Source organism: Rhipicephalus microplus, chromosome 9, assembly GCF_043290135.1.
Source record: "Rhipicephalus microplus isolate Deutch F79 chromosome 9, USDA_Rmic, whole genome shotgun sequence".
NCBI lineage: Eukaryota > Metazoa > Arthropoda > Arachnida > Ixodida > Ixodidae > Rhipicephalus > Rhipicephalus microplus.
This window is the reverse complement of record NC_134708.1, coordinates 109,118,890-109,141,771: the sequence shown is the minus strand read 5'-3', so window position 1 is coordinate 109,141,771 and position 22,882 is coordinate 109,118,890. Positions and strand designations below refer to the sequence as shown.

At 46.2% G+C, this 22,882-nt stretch overlaps 2 protein-coding genes across 2 annotated transcripts in view; both read left to right on the top strand.

The window, feature by feature from the left end:
• Positions 1 to 4,735, top strand: part of LOC142772325 (sodium- and chloride-dependent creatine transporter 1-like) — a 52,760-nt gene extending 48,025 nt beyond the window's left edge. The window contains exons 6-8 of the mRNA XM_075874525.1: positions 2,504 to 2,638; positions 3,500 to 3,603; positions 4,603 to 4,735. Coding sequence (XP_075730640.1) covers positions 2,504 to 2,638; positions 3,500 to 3,603; positions 4,603 to 4,735 — 372 coding nt within the window. The remainder of the gene's footprint in view (positions 1 to 2,503; positions 2,639 to 3,499; positions 3,604 to 4,602) is intronic.
• Positions 4,736 to 13,554: 8,819 nt separating this feature from the next.
• LOC142771442 (uncharacterized) lies at positions 13,555 to 22,514 on the top strand. The gene is made up of 3 exons (XM_075872917.1): positions 13,555 to 13,649; positions 19,973 to 20,128; positions 22,234 to 22,514. The coding sequence occupies exons 1-3, from the start codon at positions 13,581 to 13,583 to the stop codon at positions 22,483 to 22,485; spliced, it is 477 nt and encodes a 158-aa protein (XP_075729032.1). The 5' UTR covers positions 13,555 to 13,580; the 3' UTR covers positions 22,486 to 22,514.
• Positions 22,515 to 22,882: the final 368 nt, after the last annotated feature.

Sequence of the window (22,882 nt, the reverse complement as noted above, 5' to 3'; positions counted from 1 at the left end):
TTTGAATACTGACAGTAAATTACTTGCATCGCCATGCACTTGACGAGAAGTGAATAACGCAATAGAAAATAACCGAAACACTGCAGCTGTCTTTGCGATCCACTTTTTCAAACGAACGATAACTCAAGTAAGACGCTACACCAACCACAAGAACTTAGAAACAATAAAATTTAACGTCTCAAAACCAACATATGATTGCAAGAGATGCCGTCGGGTATGGTCCCGGCAACTTTCTGCCCCTTGGGGTTCTTTAACGTGCACCTAAATCTAAGAACACGGGCCTGAAGCATTTTCGCCTCCATCGATAATGTGGCCGCTGCCGCCGGGGTATGAACCCGCGACCTGTGGGCCAGCAGCCGAGCGCCTTAGCCACTAGACTGCCATGGCGGGTCCAACCTCAAGTAAGCATGTCACTCAGCTATGTCCTCGCCTAATCACAGCTAGCGGTAACTAATATTGACTTGTCTCCTAATCATGCCTAGTTTCGGCTAGTGTTGCTATATATTTACTTAAAGGGGCCCTGCAACACTCTTTGAGCATGGTCAGAAAATGCTGCCGATCGGTAGTAGAGGCTCCCGACAACACGTAAGCCAAAAGCCATAGCGCAGCATGTGACCTGGATCTCACAATAAAATATCAAAGTCAGCTAAAAATGCTTTACCTTCTCTTGAAGAACCACGGAAGACGCTTTAAAATCTCTCGTAAAACGTCCATCTATCAGCCAATTGGCTTATTTGAACATGGCGTGCTTGGTCGTTACAGAGATCACCGCGGGAGGCCGCAACTTGTCCACACATGTGCGCGCGATCACATTTAAAAAATCACGCATTCAAAAAAAAAGAAAACACTCTCAAGGTCACGAGGTGCGCGTGACGTTTTTCGTTCCCTCTGTTATTCCTTCCTGCTTAGCACCCAGCGCTTTTATCGGGACGAGAGAAGAGCGCATCAATTGACCATTTGCGGAAAAGCGAGCGCCACCTGCCGTCTAAACAGGGAAGCAGCGCTCGCGCTTTTGGTTGGAAAGGCATTCGTGAAATAACATGTGCTAGGCAGCGTTCGGCGGCTCGCGTGCGCTTGTTTTATTGATTTAGTGTTGTTTCTTTGCCGGAAACGTGCGCTGCTTACGGAAACAACAGGATAGAAGAAGAAAACATCCCGTTTGCGTTTGTGGAAACGGGATGGAGCGAGGATTTTTCACGTTGCAGCCTGAGCAACGACGACGTGTGGCGGTACCTACACTCCACTACTTCGACCGTTCGCCAGGCTCATCGCGGCTCATCGCTTCCACTATCGGCTATGGTGACGCACAGCAGCATCGCCGCGACTTCTCACGTAGGTGAACACACTGGGGACGAAGTCAGGATGGTTCTTGAACTTTGACGGCCGTCCTGCAGTAAACGTGATTTATGATTGCACAAACCAAGTTATATGCACTTAAATTTACCGTACCTGTTATGAAATGCGCGCTGCAGATCCGAGAATGTTTGTTGGGCGCCCACGGCGAACCGTCGGCATTCTGTCTCCTCACAGCAGCTACTCAAGCATCTCTCTTTTCGGCACGTAGCCTCGCGGACGGGAACCTGTAGAAATGCGTGCTTCCTTTCTGAGTAAAATAATTCGTGCAGCCGTAGGCCACACAGTGCGCTGGCATTTCTGTACGCTGCTAAAGCGAGGCGACTTAGTTCAGTGACGGCACAGAGATGCACGAGTGACGGCCGGCCCGGCTCGTGTTTTCCAACCAAAACCAAAGCGCCCATAGAGGGCGCCAGCTGCGCTGTTACCGTGCATGCGCAGAAGCTTTTCCGCAAATGGTCAATTGCAGCATGCGACAACTCTTTGCAACTCCACTCACTCTGGACGGATTCTTGACATTTTTGCCGCGTTGAATTCATGACCCAATGACCTCTTCCAGTGAATTAATTCATGGTTACTTAAAAAAGTGTTTCAGAGCCCCTTTAAGGTTAATGAACAAGGCCAGAACCACTCGAGTTGGTCATCTTGTGCCCATTTAAAGGAATACTCAGAAGGTAAGTAAGTGAACACTTTGAGAGCAATAACAACAGCGAGCACAATAGTCGTTTTTCTGATTGTGGGCGAAACTGGTCGGACATTATACATAGAGGGTCGCAGATTCCAGCGTTTTAGCTAGCGACTGCCTTACGCTTTCACATTGTATTAGCGATGTTATCAAAAAAGTCTGAAACCAGCGAGAAGGTTGCCAGTCAATCCAGTGGTCACACGTGCAACAGGCCGGTCACATGTAAATACAGAAGGAAATGTTTGTTTCAGTATTGGTTGAAATATACCGTTAAAAGTAATTTATATTGACTATTCAACAGTTTCGCAATGAAAATTTTGGGCATACTGTTTTTTTCTTTCTTTCGGCAGGCTAGGCGTATATCGTAATAAATCATGCGTAAATGGAATTTTCTAGATAGTTTTACGTGTCTTAACCTTTATTTTCTAACGTTCCACCTTGAGACCACTGCTTTCTTTTGTGCAGTCCCTGTACGTTCTGGCCACCAGCCAATATACGCTCTTGTTGGTGCTGCTCACTGCGACAGTGATGCACGAGGGTGCTTTCGATGGTCTCTATCAGCTGCCTGTGTGGAAGCTCGATGCTTTTGTACGCTTCTCGGTAAGCGCTTCAGTTTCGAGATTGTTTACAAGGGACAACCGAAGTTTCGCCGAATGTGGTTGTGACAATGTACTGGAGTCTACTGCGGACTACTGCCGGTGACATTGTAGCTTAGATGATTATGAACTTGTAGAGTTCGACATGCGACGGAAATGGTCGGCCACTTGAAGGGCAAGTTAAAATGTTCACAGAAAGCAATCACGGCCACCAGTCTGAAAAGCAATTTGGCCACGTCGGGGGGCTGCCACGTAGTTGGCTAACACAAAAATGAAATTGAAGATCACCGAAGGAGAACTTCATTTTACAGCGAAAATGAAACCACGCCAACATGTTGCTCGTTTGTCGTACGCCCTTGCAATGTTTTAATGATCCGGTATGAACCTTCTATCGCTGATCTCTTTGCTGCTGGCTGATATTATAATTCCTGGAGTCGACCTTTGCGTGATAGTGCTGAAAAAACTACAAGGGTTGTCATACATTGAGAATAGGTTACTTTTGTGGAAGTTTCAGTGCAATAATGAAGAAATTCAACGTTGTATACAAGAATTTCCTAATGAAGATATTTTCAACTTTAGAGCTTGCGGCAGAAGTGAAAGCTGAATGATATTTTCTTCACTTCAGCAAATTTCGCTATTAACAGCTCTTCATTTTTTCAGCTTTTCGACTTGTTGCAGACAATATCTTCCAGAAGTTTTTGATTGGGAGTCGGAGTATTCCTTCATAATATAAGTTCTACCTATTTGAAATGAGAAAAACTCGGAAGAGGAAATCAGTGCACAGTTGGTTTTGAGAATTTGGTTACTAGGTGAGTGTGTGTGTAGTCCCTCATGACACGTCTTCATGCTTCTTTATAACCCGCAGCTCTGGGAAGATATGGTAGCCTTCACTGCATTCGGCATTGGTCTTGGCGGATACGGCATCAGCTTCATCACCTCCCACAACTCATTCAGGAACAACTTCATAACGTAAGCGACGCATGTAGTTTCCTAGATTCGAATGCCACGACCATAAAACACGGTACTAACACATACTGTAGCTTGATATCCATCTTTCCAGGCACTGACGGCAAAATGTCGAGTTGGATAACTGCCGCACCACGTGCTGGAGCTGTTTGAGCAGCTAAATTGGCTTTTTTGGAGGTAGAATTTAATTTATTTTAGTATTCTCTCAGTCAACGAAAAAATGCCGAAACCGGCAGTTTTGGTTTGTAGGCATCGCAGACAATTACACGGATGTAGTTAGCCGTCTTTAACGTTATGAAGCGGATGTAGCGATCTTATTATGCCAAACTATTTACGTCTTCTTACATCTAGTGTGCTTGGATAATTTGCGTGAATCGGCCATTATATGAACAGAAAGCTTCTCATCTCAATTGCTTCGGGAAAGGGGGTTTATTCTTTAGAGGAATAAAAGCCTGAAAGGTAAGAAAATGGGGTGTGGAGTGCACGATAACGGTCTATCATGTGAGAACACCTCAACTGGTACACTCACGGGGGAATGGGGAATGATGAGACAGTTAGAGCGAAGAAAAGAAAGTGGGTTGAAAAGAAAGGGGGTGAAATCAAGGAGGAGAAAAAAATGAAACTAGCATGGACACGCTTCACCAGGGCGAGTGGCCTATAAATGTCGCTGGTGTTCAAGAAAGTCCAGTAAGGCTGCAAGGGCAGAGCTCGGCCGCAAGGGCAGAGCGGTGAATTGCTTCACAAACAGTGAGTTGCTGAGGGAGAGTCAACGATTGTATACCAAGAACGAGCTTTCCGTACCAATTCGTATTGCATGTACTTAGCGCAGGTGGAAATAATGGGGTATGTTCACCGTGGCCATTTTTGTGGTGACGAGCCATCTGGTCACGTGATGTTTCACGTAGCAGCAAATGCCATTTCAAAGCATGATCAAGCTGTGGAGCTTGCACTGACACCCGCTGGCCCTCACTATTGCCGACGGCTTCTTATTTTTCCTCTCAGCGATATTACCTACGTTTTGGTACTTGACACGGTGAAGTGCGTCGCTACCGCGTCGATGGTCTTCTTTGTGCTGGGCAGCTACGCTCGCAAGACGGGCCTCGAGATCGACCAGATAGTGGCCGGCAGTAAGTAAGCTGATGAAAGCTGCTAGACAACGGACCGGACCACTCAGGGGACACCACAACAAAATAGGAGGATGTCTTGGTGGATGATGCGACTCTTAGTTGCATTTATAAGCGACGTTGTATTATATGTAGCATATTTCAGCTACAAATAAGACTGGTTTCATTCGGCGTCCACTTGAATGTACATGGCACGACATCGGCAAATCAACGTGAAGTAGAATGGTCTCACAGCTCTCATAGCACCCGTACCTTGTGATAATTATCCAAGCAAGACAGAAGTTCTGGAAAATTTCAAGCCTTCAAACTATGAAAAGTTGCGTCGAACAAGCAATGTCGCAAATACCTACCTTTATGCAAGCGTAAAAGGTGTTTGAACTACGAAGCTTGTAAGCGAGCATCTATAGAACTCCAGCCCTGCATCATACGTATGTTGTAGTTGCGAACTCTGAGAATAGCACAAAGAAAGAATAAACTTGTGCTTGATAACGTGGTCTTGTTTTCACTATCCGTAAATGTTTACTAATTGTCACTGTTGTTCGTTCATGCAAAGCTATTATCAGTGCAATTAAGCTAAGTGAGCATAATGGTGCAATATTCACATAAAAGGGCTTGGTACCATATTGGCGATTATAAAGCAAGCAGAAATAAACGTATCGGCTGAACAGTCCTACTTTTTGGATGTAGTGAATGTAAATGCTTTAAAAAACAAGAAATGGCAATACGTTTGAAAACAGCGTTTCTGCCACATTTCTGAAAAGCTAAATTGTAAACAAAGGATTCGTGATGATTTGAGCTCCACGCAGAAGCAATAACGCAATCGGGCCCCTGTGTCACGGGCAGCTTAGCCGTGTTTGAGAGTGTGCACAAGCATTCCAGCTATACTCTTAGAGGCTTACTTATCGTCCCGTGTGCTAGAATGAAGGCACGGTGCCAGCTTTTGGCTCCCACCTCCTTACGTTCAGAGTGTACTACAAACCAGCTTTAAGCATTATGCAGCGCGTATGTTGATATCTCCGTAAAATGTGCATGCTTACGAACAAATGCCTTTATTTCAATCCAAGATACCAAAAACCGCTTATTTGCTTGGTGGGAGCAATTTTTCAAACACGGCATGTGCTTGAAAAATTGCTCAGACGATGTGCCTCAGTGGTTATTAAAAACAAAGCACAAGTCCTGGGGAATATGGAAGCTTCAAGAGGTGAAAGTTTGTGAACATTAGGCGTCACTGTAGCCGATGTTTAAGCAAGCGGACAGATATTCTGCAGCTGTTTTTTCAGCCTTGAAGTGACAAAAGCAAGTGCAGTCTTGCAGAAAGGAGACCAGTTGTCGTAGCGTCGGCTACTGCGACGCCTCGTGTTCACAAGTTTTTTATAGCTACAGTGGCCATCAGGAATGCTTAAATTCATAAATTACGCCATTGGTAAAAGGCCCTCACAAACGTTCTCAATAGCGTCAAATCTGCCTCTTCTGACGTCAGCAAGATGAAACATATATATGGGCGCCATCTCGGTGTCCATGATAATCAGCATTGTTCGTAGTATTAACCTCAATAGTGTTGCTGAAGCTAAAGCATGGCACTTCTTACCATTAACAGCAGCCTACCAAGCATCAGGATATTATGCTTGACGCAAGGCAAAAAAGGGGGGAGTTTTGTTTTTGTTGCCTCTGTTTCAACCAGTGAAATTTTGGTGTAGCCTCCGCTCCACTATATTTTTCCCGTCGCAGGCGGGGTGGAGGACGTAGCATTCCTGCAGATTCCGGAGGCCTTTCTGTCCACAGAGACCAGTGGCGTGCTTCTGCTAGCCTTCTTCTTATTCCTGACAATCGTCGGGCTCGGATCACTAGTATGACGTTCACTGTGCACAATGCCTCGTACAGGGTTATTTTCTAACACGATATTGTTAAAGGGCTCAATTTGTTGAAACTATGGTGCTGGCATTAGTATCGTAGAAGGCGTCATTATTTTTTAGGAAAACATCTATCTGCCTTGACCTTGCGGGGAAAATCGTGAAAATGTAAAATAATTATGAATATAGCTACGAACCGTCATCTAATGCAGGCCTTCTGCATTGCAAGCAAATAACTTACTTGTCTAAGGCGTCATCGTTTGTGAGCGAAACGTCTGCCTTGACCTTGCGAGGGATATTGAGAAAGTTCAAAATAATAATATTAGATATGGTTGCGAACTGCTATCTAATCCAGGCCTTCCGCATGGCAAGCAAATAGCTTACTGAACAGCCGCCCCAGTGCTTGAAATTGCTTTCAAAAATTAATTACTAAGTCGTTCTGAATTGTGTAGATTTGTGCGAGGTTAAACCGTTGGACATGTTGGAGCGTTCTACGCGTGTGCAGGTATTGACCACCGAGCTGGTCGTGCAAGTGTTGGACGAAGAGTTTCCGCATGCACACATCAACAAGCGCATGGTTCGCACTGCCACGTCGGTCATCTGCTTCTTCGCCAGCTGCGTCTACGCCACTCCCGTGAGTTTAAAGAACGCTTGAAACGATCAGGCGGGTGATCATCTTCGAGCTCGTATTCTATCGTCAACCCACCGCAGCACGTTAGCGGCTAAAACATTCCGTTAGTTAGCTAATAAACGTGAATTAGATAACTGACCACATCAGTCCTATAACGACTGGCGCGTATTGCAAGCAAGAATCAGTTTCAACCTAAATTCAAGTACAGGTAATCATCGTAGCAAGTTCAAGGGCTATGCCGCATTTGTAGGCTTACCAGCCTCACATACTGCACTAACTATTCGCATAGTATATGGACTAACAAGCATGGTACCTGCGCTCACAGAAAGCGTGAACACATCTCCTTTGATCACATTGAACCTGGCCGTTCGCAGGCCTTCAGTGATCACCGGTCCAGCATAAAGAAGTGAGCGAACGCACCGAGTTTCTGCTCAATACTTTGAGATTACGGCAGGTGCCAGATTACGTGTGCATAAATTCTAGGACGCCGGCGGAGACAGTCACACAAAACTATGAATCCCCACGAAAGGACAGTCGACGGCACAGGCGCATGCAGTCCCACAGCTGATTGCATTAATGAGAAGCCTAAATATATAAGCAATGCATACACACCCTAAGTATTTGTGGCCAGATTTACAAATTGAGTTTAAAGGATTGATAAAGAGAGGATGAAGAAAGTGCTCAGATTTTAACAAAGCCGGCAGACAAGGATGGTGCAGACGAAGTGCTTCAACTGTGCCATCGTTGTCTATTGTGTTTGCAAACTTTTCAGCGATACTTTAATCATCCGTTATGATTCAACCAACCACTACACTACCGAGCTCTCCAGACAAAAAAAAAACGTGCTACGGGATGCCTGCAGGCATAAAAATATTGTTCCACGCTCACTTCCATGAATTTGATCTGCTGTGACACCCCCAGGTTTTAGTGCACAGATATGCCCAATGAAGTGGCGAAGGTCAACCACCACTGTATAGCACAATTGTTAAAGCATCGAATGCTTCATTCAAAAATTGCAGACTTTCTTCACATTTACTTTACATACGCTACTAATAGCATCACCTTTGCTATTGCAGCAGCTTTCGATCGCACCAGGTATCAAAACATGTGAAATAAGCAGCGTGTTTTAAAAATCCACCAGTTTCAAAGCGCTCAAATGTTGAAACGATAGCTGAAAACGCCCGGTGTGACACGTAGTCTCCCTTGCGCCACGGTTGAGGCATTCACCGAGACCGAAGCCAGGTTGTCAATTGAGAAGACGATTCGCACAGGGTCCGATTACCGTGTAATGCGTTATGCTCCTAACATCAAAGCGCAAGCTTTATCCAGGCTTCGTAATTGTTGTGCAATTATTGTCACGCAGTCAAAATAATACTCAATGGCGTCACCGGTACCATATCCGCCAATTGCGGCCCCATGTAATCATAACAATAATGAAGTTGAATCATAATTCCTATTATCACACTATTATCAACTCTCGGGAATTATGCAAGACAGAAAGAAAGTTTTTCTTATAGCCCGTCACCGCAGATGGATGAAAGAGACGGGGGTCTATGAGCTTCTGAAGCTGCTTATAGCAATTTTTATCTTGGCCCTTGCCACTGAACCTAGTTTACAAACGAGAGAAATAAATACATAAATAAATAAGCTGTGTGAAGCGAAGTCCTCGTTGTGGTCGCTGCTTTAGTAGCCCGAAGCAAAACAAGTCTGCATACCACATTGTAGATAAATCTGGTCCTCCTCTGGTCGTCCTAGAAGTGACGTGTGAACACTGCGCACAATTCAGCGGTAACCGCTCACATGTCGCTGGCGCCGATTACAATTACGCGCGCCGGCCAGGCCACAGCAGCAAGGTTTGACTACAGCGCCACAAGTTCTTACGACTTCTACGCGAACTGTCTCTCCGGTGGAGCTTTGAAAAAGTGTATTCTATAGTAATGTTTGGTGAAAGTAGCACGAGCGTGATATTCGGAGGTGGGGCCAATATCGCTGCCGACGTTTGCCGACGTTTGACTGATATTGGTTGAATGCCGGCGTGTTGTCAAGGTGTAAATGCCTCTCTATTATCTCATAGAATATTGTTTCTTCATGTAAGTAGAGAAATTTATTCTTCTGGGTTATACAAACCGTCTCTTACACCACTGCAGTAGCACGAAGACCACCCAAGTCAACGCTTCATTACTTAATTAGGCAATATTATTGGACCAACGTTTAAAGTTGCAAAGCTGGGCAAAACAATTCGATTAGAACGTTGTACATCACTTTGCAAAATGTCAAATAAGACTGTTTCTAACGTAACATATCCCCTCTAATTTGACGCACCCATCATTTTTCACAAATTTAGCAGATGTGTGACGTCATGTCGACGTCACACATGACCTATTCTGCGACCACATAACTTCTCGTAAAGTTCATGTTAAAGCCGACGCCAACATATACTCTTCGCAATCGACGAAGCATGGAGGGCTTTCTCCTCGAATAGTTTTTGAAGTTTTCTCGGGGAAAATGACAATGCGATCGCGCGGCTCACCGAGGTGGCAATCTTGAGAAATTTCGACTGTCCGGAGTTCATTAGCATATTGCTTAGTCTAAGTAGACACGACTATAGCCATTCGCAGGCAAACCAACTGTGACAAAGCCGAGTGTCATCTTTATTCTGTGGTCTCGTTGGAGGTACGCCCTCCTCCACATGAGAAACATGACCACTTCTACAAGAGGTATTTGAATAACTGATTTTTAATATCCCAAACGCTAAATTTTAGGTATCTCCTTAGTATACAAAGCGCTGCACAAAATTATTACTTGACCGGGATTCTTCGCGAACGCATCTTGGGTGAAAAAAAGCTATAAAGTAAGTCAATCAGTATTCATTTACACAAGTTTTCGATGTACCTATAAATTACAAAGTTACAGCGTCACATTTCTCCATTTCTTTGCCTGAGCAAGTGCCCTTGAACCGCTCTAAGCCAGCGATGGGGCCGCTCTGTCACGAAAAAAAAAGAATACAAACAAATAATCACAGCAAAACAAACAGTATTTCAGAAACTAAGCACAGAATTCTCAGAAGTAAAAGTTTTGAACATACCAAATGTCTGTGTAATCTTTTACGTTAAGGATTCCTGCCATTCTTTCCGTACGTCACTACCCTTAGGCTGGCCCCTATATGAAGGTTCTGGTCCTGGATTACCTTTACTACATCGTCGGGTTTGTCAATATCATCGGCGAACTGCTGGTCGTCTTTCAGCTGTATGGTAAGTGCGGAGGAAGCACGCAACACTTCATAAATTGCTTTTGCAGACAGTGGCATATTTAGAAGGCACATGGAACGGATATGTGCATAAAGTCAGCTGGAAGGTCCATTTCTCCTAAGCTGGCACAGACAGCAATGAATAAAAACTTCAACGTTTAACAAAAACAGTGAATAATTCTGTATTCCTGACTGCAAATATTATTGATGCATACGGTATGGTCACAATATTCATTACCCATTTGCCTAAGACGAATTGAATTTGAAAGCCAACTCTTTCTTTTACAGCACAGCTGTTATGCTTGAGGCTGATCATGTACTGTAAATGGAAAATAAGCATTGTAATGAACCGGCCTAAGATGCACTTGTAGATTGATCATTAAAGAATATAATAGCGCAATATGTCTGAAACCACGAACATGGAAACAGCTCTTGTATACCCTTATTAGAACTTCTGTTGTCCTTTTGTTTTCCCGTTCATCATTCTAGCTGGTGTTTGCTGCCGTATATCATCATGAAACGGCACGCGCTCTTTTCATCCTCTTCTTCTTTGTCATCTCTTCATCCTCCTCTGCTTCACTCCTTAGAAAACATAAAAGGCGAGGAAATGACTACACAGATCGAAACAGGCATAGAAAGAAAAACAAAGAAATGGGATTGAGAAATAGATGGAGAGACAGAAAGAGAAAGCACTGGATAGCAAGAATGGGAAGGAATAAAGAAAAGCATAGAAAGTGAGAGAATAACTGCGAAGAGAGAGAGAAATAATGATATAGAAAGAAAAAGAGAAATTGAGATTGAAACCGAAAGAAAGATACAAACACTGCTGAATTCCCTGTCACTGAAATTGGTATATTACAAAAGTAAAACGTGTCTTCGCAGAAGTAGCTGAGCTTGGATTGTCTCGCCAGAAGTGCAAAAAAGTCACTGCTATAGCACCAAGCTTTGTGTTCACCCGAAGAAGGGGAAGCAGCTCAAATTAGAGAGCATTGCTCAAGCAGAAAGAAAGCACGAAAAGAACATACATGGTACGGGCACGGAGTGACAGCTGTCGCAACTCGATGCTGAAACACAAAGGATGACTCATGATGAAATATTGCCAGCGCAAACTAACGAAACACAAAAGGAGGAAACAAACGAGGAAAGTTGGGTTTATCTACCGAAGATAATATACCCCAGAAAAACACGAAGGCAAAGGGAAATGCAAGAGGGAAGGTTTCGCCGAAGTAGAATGTTGTCCAGAAAGGAGATTTGAGATTATAAAAAGGATATAGACGGTCCTAGAGGCCATGGCCTCTCGGTCCTCTTCAGTAGATTCCGGACACGCTATATACACTGCGCCACGACCACACACGTTGTACGCTTTCAAAACGCGCCTTTTATATGCACCACTGTCCTCTCGCAGTGGTCTTGATAAATTTTGATGCATTATTACCGTAACATCCACGATCAGTTGCTTCAACAAGTCATTTGTACACGACCATTCTATTCAGCGCGCTTCAATAGAATCACACTTTTGTCAACCCCACAACACAACGCCTCGTGCAGGGAGATTTTACCCTACAGCTTCGGCGTCGCTTATCTTATCTATCTATACCAAAAATGATTTTTCGACATGCTTGCTCGGCGTGGGTGTGGCTCTGAGATTCCTTCATAGCTTTTTCTTGAAAAATCCCGACCGTCCATAGTAGAGACACAACACCCATTGCGTTTCCTTCCATAGTCAGGCAATGGCGTTAGATACTCCAACATGTCACGAACTCTACTGCAACTATGTGACCTTAGTTCAAGTTTGGCGCCCATTCAGTATGTGCTTCTGGTTGTCACACTGCTTCCTACCCCAACCATTTATGACCACAAGGTTTTGTTTAATCACTGATCATGGAAGTTATCCGCCGGAATGGAGATATGTCACTAAGGCTCAACGTGGGTTCATTCACATTAAACTGTGCTATAGCTGTCAAATACCAAAAGACATTGTGCAAGCCATCTCTTCTTTAATAATGTAGAGTAAACACTCGAACACTTCTCTAAGTAGAAGGACTTTTCTGTCGTACCAATTTTTAGGATGAATGAATCAGCAATGTTTCTTTTTTTTTTTGCCCTTGGGGCTCAACTGGGCTCCGACACTAAATTTTCCGCAGATGGATTCATTCGAACTAAATGTCACGGTGATATCTGAGCCATGGCGCTCCGATATCACCGTCGCACTCAGATATAGTGTCACGGTGATATCTGAATGGAAATGCGTTAGTGTATCGTGTTTTGCACAGCGTGCGCCTCGCGTCAAACCCGCCTCCTCATGTTGAGCCCCAAGGGTGCGCACCCTTTCTCGCTCTGCCCGACATATAAAAGCCGCACAATAAGTATATGCGTTCTTCTTCACATCGCGCTCTCGTGTCATGTCACGCTCGATCGCCAAGCAGATACAGCCAGTGGGCATGCGCCAGCCGAGTGCGGAGTGCCCGGCCCATGCCCATTTCTTCTTGTCTACTTCAACGATAATGTCCAAACGGGGGATAAGGATACTGTCATTGAAATCAAAAAGAAGTGATGGATATGGACCGGGTACGCAGCGCCTTGGCAGGATTACTTCTGGTAATTAAGTGTAACTGACTGGATTCTAAAGAAGGCAGACGCGTGAGAGGAAGGCAGACGTGGGCAGGTGAATTTAAGAAGTTTGCAGGTCTAACGTTGCAGCATAAACAACTGACCAGATTGATTGGCGGAACGAGGAGAGGTCTTTGGTCCGCAGTGCGGGCAGTCAGGATCATGATTATGATGAGAATGATGATATCTTAGTCTGTGTGAGTGGACTCACCAGTTTGCTGACCTATTGGTGGTGAAACACTTGCGCACACAGATGGAAGGAACACACAATTAGTGAAAAAACCAATAGATGTGCCATGTTATAAAAATACTTGTGGAAATGGCATAAATGCAGTTTTATTTTTCTCTCATTTTAGTTCGTAAAATCTAGCCTTCACAAATTTAGGAACAGCGACTATAAATGCATGTGACCTAGCATTGGACTCGGTGGGTGACAATAGTAAGCCGTGTCGTGTTTGTAAAGTGACACGAGGAATATTGTGGCAGGTCTCGCACGCGTGCTGATCGACTGTGACCTCATGCTGGACAGGACGCCGGGGAGATTCCTTCAAATCCTCTGGACATCCGTCATCCCAATGATACTTACGGTAAGAAGCTGCACAGAGCGTCATGGCAGCTGCGGGTGTTCACATGAAAGTTTTTCATGCAAGGATGCACCAAGACTTCACTGACTTCATTTCAGTCACGGAAATTACTTCTATAAAATGCACACAAGCATAAAAAATAAAACCGGGACGAAAAACACGGATTATTTGGATCCTTACCAAACTATTGATAGACCCAGCAGAACCACCACCACATTATTGTTACGAAACCAACCTGTCTGGTATAAGCTCACGTCACTTGTACAATGAGAATGCCCCATTTTTCGGCTGTTACACTATCTCTCTCGCTCTATTGTTTGTAAAACATATTATGACATAAGCACCCGCTCCACATCACCTATTGGCGGCCCAGCTTTTATAACACAATCGGTGTACTTAACGCGACTATCAAAATGACTATTCAATGGTTAAGAAGTTGGTTGATTGATTGATTGATTGATTGATTGATTGATTGATTGATTGATTGATTGATTGATTGATTGATTGATTGATTGATTGATTGATTGATTGATTGATTGATTGATTGGTTGATTGATTGTAAGAATACGTAAACACCTCCACGTAAGGCAACTGATTTATGCGCCGAACAGCAAGGAGACAGCAGTGAACGACCTAAGCAGAACCAGCACGAGCCTCAGCCAAAACAAGCGTCTTTTTCGTCGTTTCCCCCAAAATGCCCGCTTTTGTCACTGCAACGCCCCCCGGGGGAAAATGAGCCATCCTGGCGACCTATGGAACAGACGGGACTGGTGGGTCATAGTAATGTTTGAATCGGTCGGGGTGCACAGTGTCGCGCCCACGGTGCCGTTCATCTAAAGGTGGCTGAACAGACTCAACAATGTAGTTGACTAACGACGTCGGGCGCAAGACTCTGAAAGGACCGTCATGCTTGTGTATGAACTTTGAGGAAAGGCCGGGGGCAGACGATGGCACGTGGAGCCACATGATTGTTCCACGGGTTTATGACAAATGGGATGAGAGAGTGCTTCTGGTGGGCCTGATCGTGCGTGGTAAGCGAACGGGCGAGTTGCCGACATTTTTTGGCGTAAGTGGCAGCTTCGGCAAGAGTCGTCAGTTTCGACGGGTCTGGGTGATACAAAAAGATGGTGTTCAAGAACGAGGAAGGTTCCCGGCCATAGAGAAGGAAGGACGTGGAGAATCTAGTAGTATATTGATTGGCACTGTTGTACGCATACGTCACGAATGGCAGTATGCGGTCCCAATTCGTGTGGCCATCGGAAACATACATGGAGAGCACGCCACCTAGCGTGCGATTAAAGGGCTCGGTCATCCCGTTGGTTGAGGGATGATATGGGGTGGTTGTTAGCTGCACGATGTTGTATTCACGCCAAAGGGCTTCGACAGCTTCGGACAAAAAGGGACGCCTGCGGTCACTGAAAAGCTCGCGTGGTGCACCTTGTCAGGAGCTCGCAGGTTGCGAAGAATGAACAAGCCAACTTCACGCCCAGTGGCTTATGGTAGTGCTGAAGCTTCAGCGTAAAGCCTACGGTGGTCGACGGCTACGATGAACCAGCGGTTGCCATTTGGTATGTACGGTAGGGGACCATACAAGTCAATGCCGATGCGGTCGAAAGGCCTAGAAGGACAAGGCAGTGGTTGGAGTGTGCTGTGGTCATGCAAGGAGAGCTTTTTTCGGATTTGGCACAGGGAACATGAACGGACGTACTGCCGAAAACAGTGGTACATTCCATGCCAGTAGTATCGAATGCGCAGGCGGGCATACGTCTTCACCACACCAGCATGAGTGCATTGCGGATCCACTTGTAAGGAGGCGCATACTTCAGAACTAAAGTGGCGATGGATTACCAGCAGCCATTTGCGGCCATCATACAAGTAGTTTTGACAGTACAGAAGGCCATTACGAATTGAAAAATGGCGAGCAGTTTGTCTAAGTGAATGGTTGTCGGTACGTTGAGACGCCTGAGACAGGTGCTCTACTAGTGACGCTATCCATCGATCCTGGCGTATCCCAGAGGACATGTCGGCATGTTCAAGTGAAGAACATGCACACACAGAAAAAGACGCTGTAAAATAATCAGGGAGCAGTGGTGAGCGAGAAAGAGTGTCGGCGTCCAAATGCCTAATGGCTGACCGATAGACAACACGGATATCATAATCGTGAAGACGTAGCGCCCATTGAGCTAGGCGACCAGATGGGCATTTTAATGACTACTGCCACCGCAATACGTGGTGATCAGTCAAGACGTCTATAGGGCGGCTATATACGTAAAATCGGAATTTCGTGATTGCCCCAACGATGGCAAGACATTTTTTTTCCGTGACTTTTTCCGTGCAAGTGCGACTAGCATAGGCCACAACATACCCATCAAACCTATATTTAAGCTGGGCAAGACTATAGTGCCGAAGCTGGCTGCACTAGCGTCCGAAAACTGGGGAGCTGTTTGCAAACTCAGCTCCGAGCAGCGCTTTGGCGAGACCTTCACCTCTTATATTGAGGGTTTTCTAGACCTCTGCCATTCCATTATTCCCTAAATGTCTGGCAATGACAAATCCGGCCCATTATGAAAGATGTCGAGGACGACGCCTTTCACGTGCTTGTTTCCTAAAGACCCCAAATTGTCACCCAGCTGACTCACTAGTAGAGTTACGACGAGCTGTGACGAGGACGCATTTCTATGCGACTTCCAAGCCTCGACACGGCCACCACATCTGCATTAAGCCTTAGCGCTCTTTCCACTGACCAGACCACGCTAATGCAGCTGATGCAGCAGTTTGTCCGGGAAAGCGTGGCGCGCCAATTGTGTCTTGTGCCCTACGTTCCGACCAATGCATACACTCTGACCCCAACACTTCGGAAGGTGATGGAATAGCAAGTTTCTAACGCTTTGCCTCCCACATACCACCCTTCTCATTATCCCGTAACCGTCGCCGTCGCTGCCACCCATCATGATCCTACTCGACAGCCTCATCCCTTCCACGCAGCGAATCCACCTGTTCGTCCACACACTCCTTTTTTCGACAATCCGCCCAGAGGCCCATTTATCCTTGGCGCACCCCGGACAACAGGCCAATATGCTTCTTCTGCCACCTCCCCGGCCATGTAGCACGTAACTGTCGACACACTCCGGACACATATCCGTCACATATACAGAGTGCCTAACCACCACCTTGCTAGCTTGCCACTACAAAGACCAAAGGCAGCGTTTTCCAAAGTTGTTGCGGCTAACCAGAAATCCATCTCGTGCAGATCCTCGCCTGCAACCACACCACTACACCCTAAAGAAAATATCGTGTAAAAAGGGTGTATTTTTTTCCCACAACGATAATCGTCATCAGGCTTGCGAGCGCTTCCTTTCTTGAAAACTCGGCACTGGCCACTTTCCTCTCGAGAATACAATGTAACCCTGATAATGGGCATGTCGATCATGACCGAAATGTATCGGGCGTCGGGCGATAGCGCAAGGATGGAAGGCAATATAGATGACGATTTTTGTTGTGGGACAAAAAGGTACCCTTTTTACTCGCTCTTTTTTGAGAATGTATCTACAGAGTGGTGCATGAAAAGATCCACTGTGCACCTTGAAGTGCCGGGGATATCTAAAAAGGCAAGCCTGTCATCTGCAGCCCTCAAGCAGATCTCACTGGACCTTTAGCATTTGTCGTATGCTAACCGAATTCATGTTTACATGGACGGTTCAGTCTCGGGATATACGGACGGTTCAGTCTCGGGAAGTTCGACAGGTGCCTTTGTCATACCATCTCGATCAATCACCGTCAAATTCAAGACATAACACGTCAAGACATCTACGGAATCCGACCTCACCGCTCTTCGAGCCACTGTGGAGCTTGTTACGCAAGAACCCCCTAGTAGATGGGCCATATTCTGCGACTCCAATGCAGCCCTTCAATGCGTGCGAAGTCTACGACGTGGAAACTACCACCAGATGGTGTATCGTATTAATGAAATTTGTCATCGCGCCGTGGATCAAGGACATGACGTTGTTTCACAATGGTTACCGGGCCATTGTGGCATCAGTGGTAACCACCTCGCCGACGACGCTGCCTGATGTGCCCACGATGAGTGCCCACACTGTTAATACCCTTGTCAATAGTAGACGCAGTAGAGAACTTCGTTACATCGCGCATAATGCCACGCTTGCGCACTGGAATTCTCCACTTTACTCCAATCATCGCCCTAAGAACCTTAAGTCATTACTCCAGAAACAACTGTCATCCAAGATTTCTCGACGTGACGCTACAATGCTGTGCCGGCTGTGGACTGGGGTAGCGTTTACTAAGTCATTCAGCCATCGCATTGGCATGGCAGATTCATCTATGTGTGAAAGCTGCAACTGTATAGAGACTATTGAACATCTCTTGTGCCACTGTGCCCAATTTGATGAAGATCACACGACTCTCCAGTGTGCCTTGAATAGACTCGATAACCAGCCATTTAATGAAGCAAAGATCTTATGAGCCTGGTCGCGCAGCACATCAGCACAGAAAGCCACATGAGCCCCCCTGAGATACTTGACAGCAGCTTCATTGAGGCACCACCTGTGAAACTCGGCATTCTGTGTGTGATGTGACATGTGTCTATCCTTCTCTCTCTTTTTACTCCACTCTCCCTCTCCCCGTGTGTAGGGTAGCAAACTGGACGCATAGTCTAGTTAACCTCACTACCTTTCCTACATTTCTTTCCTCTCTCTCTCTCTCTCTCTCTCTCTACTGTCATCGTCCTGATTACCAACCAAGCGCTGGTGTCGCGAGTTTACGGCTCCTATCGTCCCGAGACACCAAAGTCGGCTTCGTCCAACCTCACGTCGCCTCAGTCACCGTCAGGTCGCCGCAGCCTCAACAGGAGTCGGGCGCCCTCACGACGGCACCGTTTCATTTCTCCAATGCTTCCTCGACCAAGCCCAAGCGGAAAACTGACCGTCACCATCCCCGAGGAAAGAACTGCGCACATATCGAAAACTTCAAGGCCTACATTTTTACCCACTAATGAAATTACATATGATGGGCTAGCTGCGCAAGCGCTCATTGATACTGGTGCTGTCGTGTCTGTGCTCAGTGGTGAACTGTACAAGAGTCGCAAGTTAGAAAGATTGCGATACCGCTTTCCAACGTCTCTCTCCGTAGGCCAACTACGCACCACCCCCAAACTTCCGTGGCGTGCACAGCTTGGCTCGTGATCCAGAGCGTCTTGCATGTAGTCGAATTCATTGTGTGTTCCCCGTGTTCGCATGACATCAACTTGGGCCGGGACTTCCTTTGCACTTATCATACCGTCGATTATTGTGCGCCTTCAAAACAAGAGTTGTCGACGATGTGCGAAGTGCTCCTGTGCGAAGCGCCGATGTCTGACGCATTATGTTCTCATGTCGTCATCGCTGCGGACACCAGTATCCCTCCTCTACCCTATGTTTTTGTGCCACTCTGCAGTGACGAAGCGCCTTCTGTCGACGCCCTCTTTATACCCACTGAAGACTCCGGCGCTCGCAAAGACTTTCTTCTCCTATTCGCAGTTGTCACCATAGAGAGCTCACAGGAGCCCCGAATTATTCCCCAGCCGTCTTATTCCGTGGCGAACTCGTCGGTCGTTTTAAGGAAATCGATTTCATTTACGCTGGTCCCCTACCTCATGGCTTGCCCTCATCTCACGTAAACACCCTTGCTCCTGATATCACTACCACATCACCGCCCAAAGCATTCCTCCCATCAATAGACCCTTAATTCTCCGCTGCTCAGTGTACCCAACTCGTGGCGCTTATCCAACGCTACAGAATGTCTTTTGACCATATAGCCATCCTTCCTTGGATCGCACGTCTGCCATCGATCACCACATCGACACCGACAGCCATGCATGCACCTTTACGCAAGCGTCCATATTGAGGACGGCATATTTTCGCCGTTTCGTGCGAAATTTCGCCACCATAATCCCCCCCCCCCTCCCGACACAACTGCTTGCCGACAACCAAGACATCTCGGCGTGGTCTCCCACACGTGGCAAAGCATTCGCCTCTTTACAACGTCTTCTTATATCACCACCTATCTTACGCAACTTTCATCCGGACACTCCAACTGATTTGTGTGCCGACAGCAACGAGACAGCAATCGGTGACCTCGGCAGGAGCAGCTTGAGCCCAATTAACGTCTTCATCGTTTTTCCAGCGATGCCCGTATTTGTGACTACAAATTTATTGACGGATTGATTGATTTATCGATTGATTGATTGACTGACTGACTGACTCTCTGATTGATTGATTGATTGATTGATTGATTGATTGATTGATTGATTGATTGATTGATTGATATCTCAGATACTTCTGCTTCGGGGCCTACTCTTTCGCCCGAGCCCGACGTTCCGTGGCCAGGAGTACACGGTCCCAGCCACGATCACCGCGGCCTCCTTGGCCTTGGCTGCGCTTACTTTTGTGCCTTCTTACGCGTACTCCATACTAGCCTCAAACAGCTTCGTAAGTACCATGCTTTTTCGACGCCTTATCCCGTATGATCCCAGGGGGTTAAAGGAACTGTCTACCGCTCCCAAAAACTTTCCTGATTGTGGCACGAATCAGAAGATTGCTCGACACATCGGCGGCGGCGAGTATGCATTTGTTTCATAAAGTAAATACAATTTAACTCGGTGTTGAAAGTCGACGAAAAATTACCGCTAGCGCCACCCAACATCGATGTGGTCAATCTACTCGTCGGGCGAGAAATCATCGCGGGTATACTTGTTTTGCTTAAAAACAAACATGCACACCTTGAAATTTTATTTTTTGCGCACTTCAGGCACTTTTAGGTTGTGCCAGAGACAATTTTTTTTACTTTTTGTTTTCTCTCGTGAATGTAAATAGGCGCCTGGTAGCGCTGCCGGCCATGTGTTCATAAAGTCCTTGAAAAATAAACTAAAGTAGCGCCAACCGCGCCCCTTCGCGTCTACCTCCTCTCCCAGCAGCCACAGCAGCGCCTCTAGAGTGTCCACCAGGAAACTACGAATGCGAAAGCACACGGGTGCACTGGATGTGCCAGACGCTTGGACAGCTCGGGCACTGCTGCGCCGTGTGTTCATCGAGCGGCCGTGTCTCGGGAATGCTGAAAGGGAACGCCGGTGGCGTCTGTTAAAGGAGCGCGCGCTCTCGCAACTGGACAAACAATATGGCGTTTGCGTTACCTTCACAAAAGCTAGTGCGCCATGCTGCAGATTTTTAGCACCGCCGAGTTTACATGGACAGCAGTGGCGCTGTCATCGAGAGCGTCACCTCTAAGCGCGTCGGCACGCAAACGGTGGGCTATCGCGTTGAGTATTGCGTGCTTGCGGTGATGCCTTTTGCCACTGCATGCCACTTGCTTATATACACGTCACATCATCGTATTTAACGTTACTTTTTATATTTTTTTTCTTTCTCAATCACTCTTTCGGTGCATCGCCTAAAACCGCAGCGCCCAGATTCGCTTTAATGGAAACATGAGCACAAGCTCATCTTTGCGGCCAGGAGCCGTACAGCCCCTCAACTAGCGTCGTTTACTATCTGCAATGCACACGAGGGGAGAGGAGTCTGCACATTGACACGAATGGCGCCACTTTAGTTTATTTTTCAGGAACTTTATGTGTTCACTTACCTGCATGCCTGCCTTCAAACAGTAGAGAAACGTGAGCATGGCGTCCGTCGCCGCTTATAACAACAACAAATAAGTGTATGCGAGCCTGAAACGACCCCTAAGGTATTTCTTTTATTAACAAACAAATCGTGGTAAGCTAGCGAAAACCGCACGTGATTTCCGTTTTCGACTTTCATCGGCCGTACAATTGTGGTAGCCTCCACTGACTAGTATTGTGGGCATTCATCCCACAGATAAAATGGGACCGAACACAGATAAAGAAAAAAATGTCTTCAAAATTTTCACTCACTTGGTTAAACACTCCAGACGCTTTTTATTGCTATACGAAACAGAAAAACAGTGAAGGACGCCACTAAGGTTACTGTTGTGGAACCGTGATATAAGAAACTATACTGTTCTTTCATGCGTGTTTTATCGGTATAGCTGCTTGCTTTTAAAGATATACAGAACGATCATGTTGCGCATGGTGTTTTTTGGCCGAACAAGAGTTTAACGAATAAAAGTGGGAAAGACAACAGTGTGATGTGAAAAAAAAATAGGAACGCGAAACATCCACCGGTAACAGCTGCAATACGTCGGTATCCTCTCGAAGTTGAAATCTAATTGTAGGTGAACTGATCATAAATTAATCCACTTTTTAAGGTCAACTGAATACACGCGTAATGTTCCAAGAAAGAACGAGTCACTGGGATCAAGAAAAGAGGAGAGTAGTGTTGCCCATGTTTCAAACAGTGACCGTCGTTGCATCCCGTCTTTGTGTGGGCCACCTTTCTTATCCGTCCTCCGTCCTTTTAAGTGGTTCGTTCTTTCAAGCTGTCGTGACAGCTCACCCGGCAAACTACCCCGGCTCTGCGGTCTAGAAAAACTACGCACGGTAGTTTTTCCAGACCACACAGCCGGCCTGAACACACTTTATTTGCGTCAATTTGCCAACTGGTGTTTTGGGATGCCGCAGAACGTGGTAGCGGTAAAGGCCCACGCGACCCGCTGGCGTCCAGCTGACCCGCAGTTCGCGCGTGAATACAAGCGCCGACTCGTCGCCCACGGCCTCATCATCCGCCGGCACCGCAAGGAATGTGGAGAGTCCCCCAACGGAGCTGCTGTGCCGGGCGCCACTGTCAACACCGTTGGCGCCACGGGCACGTTTGTGGTTCACACTGCGACGGCGACCAGCAATGATCGCGGCGCTGATGGCATTGCCAAGTGATGCAGAGCAGGTGCCGCAGCAACGTGATGACTCGGTGATGTATGAAAATCCTGAAAAGTGACGCCTGCTACCATTGACATTCAAATAATAAAGACATAGACGAAAACACATGTCATGAAAAAAGCAGTGAAATAAAAACTATCGCAAATTATGCACATCACCTTTAATGCAAATCAGTAACTTCAGTGAAGGTTCCAACGACAAATGATCTTGTATGAGCGAACCAACTGTTTTTATAACTTCTATTAAGTGCTAAGGTGAGAGAAACAATAATAGATTCATGCAAGGCCGCCGAACAAGGGTTTAATAAACAATGGTTCTACAACGCCTAATACGGATTGGTGTAGGCATTTTTCATTGTTTAACTTTTTTTTCATTTATCAACATTGCAGTCTCA

Coding starts and splice junctions, on each gene's coding strand:
- LOC142771442 (XM_075872917.1), top strand. CDS start 13,581: ATGCTGGACAGGACGCCGGGGAGATTCCTTCAAATCCTCTGGACATCC. Junction 13,650..19,972: donor TCATCCCAATGATACTTACG/GTAAGAAGCTGC, acceptor TTGATATCTCAG/ATACTTCTGCTTCGGGGCCT. Junction 20,129..22,233: donor TACTAGCCTCAAACAGCTTC/GTAAGTACCATG, acceptor GGGATGCCGCAG/AACGTGGTAGCGGTAAAGGC.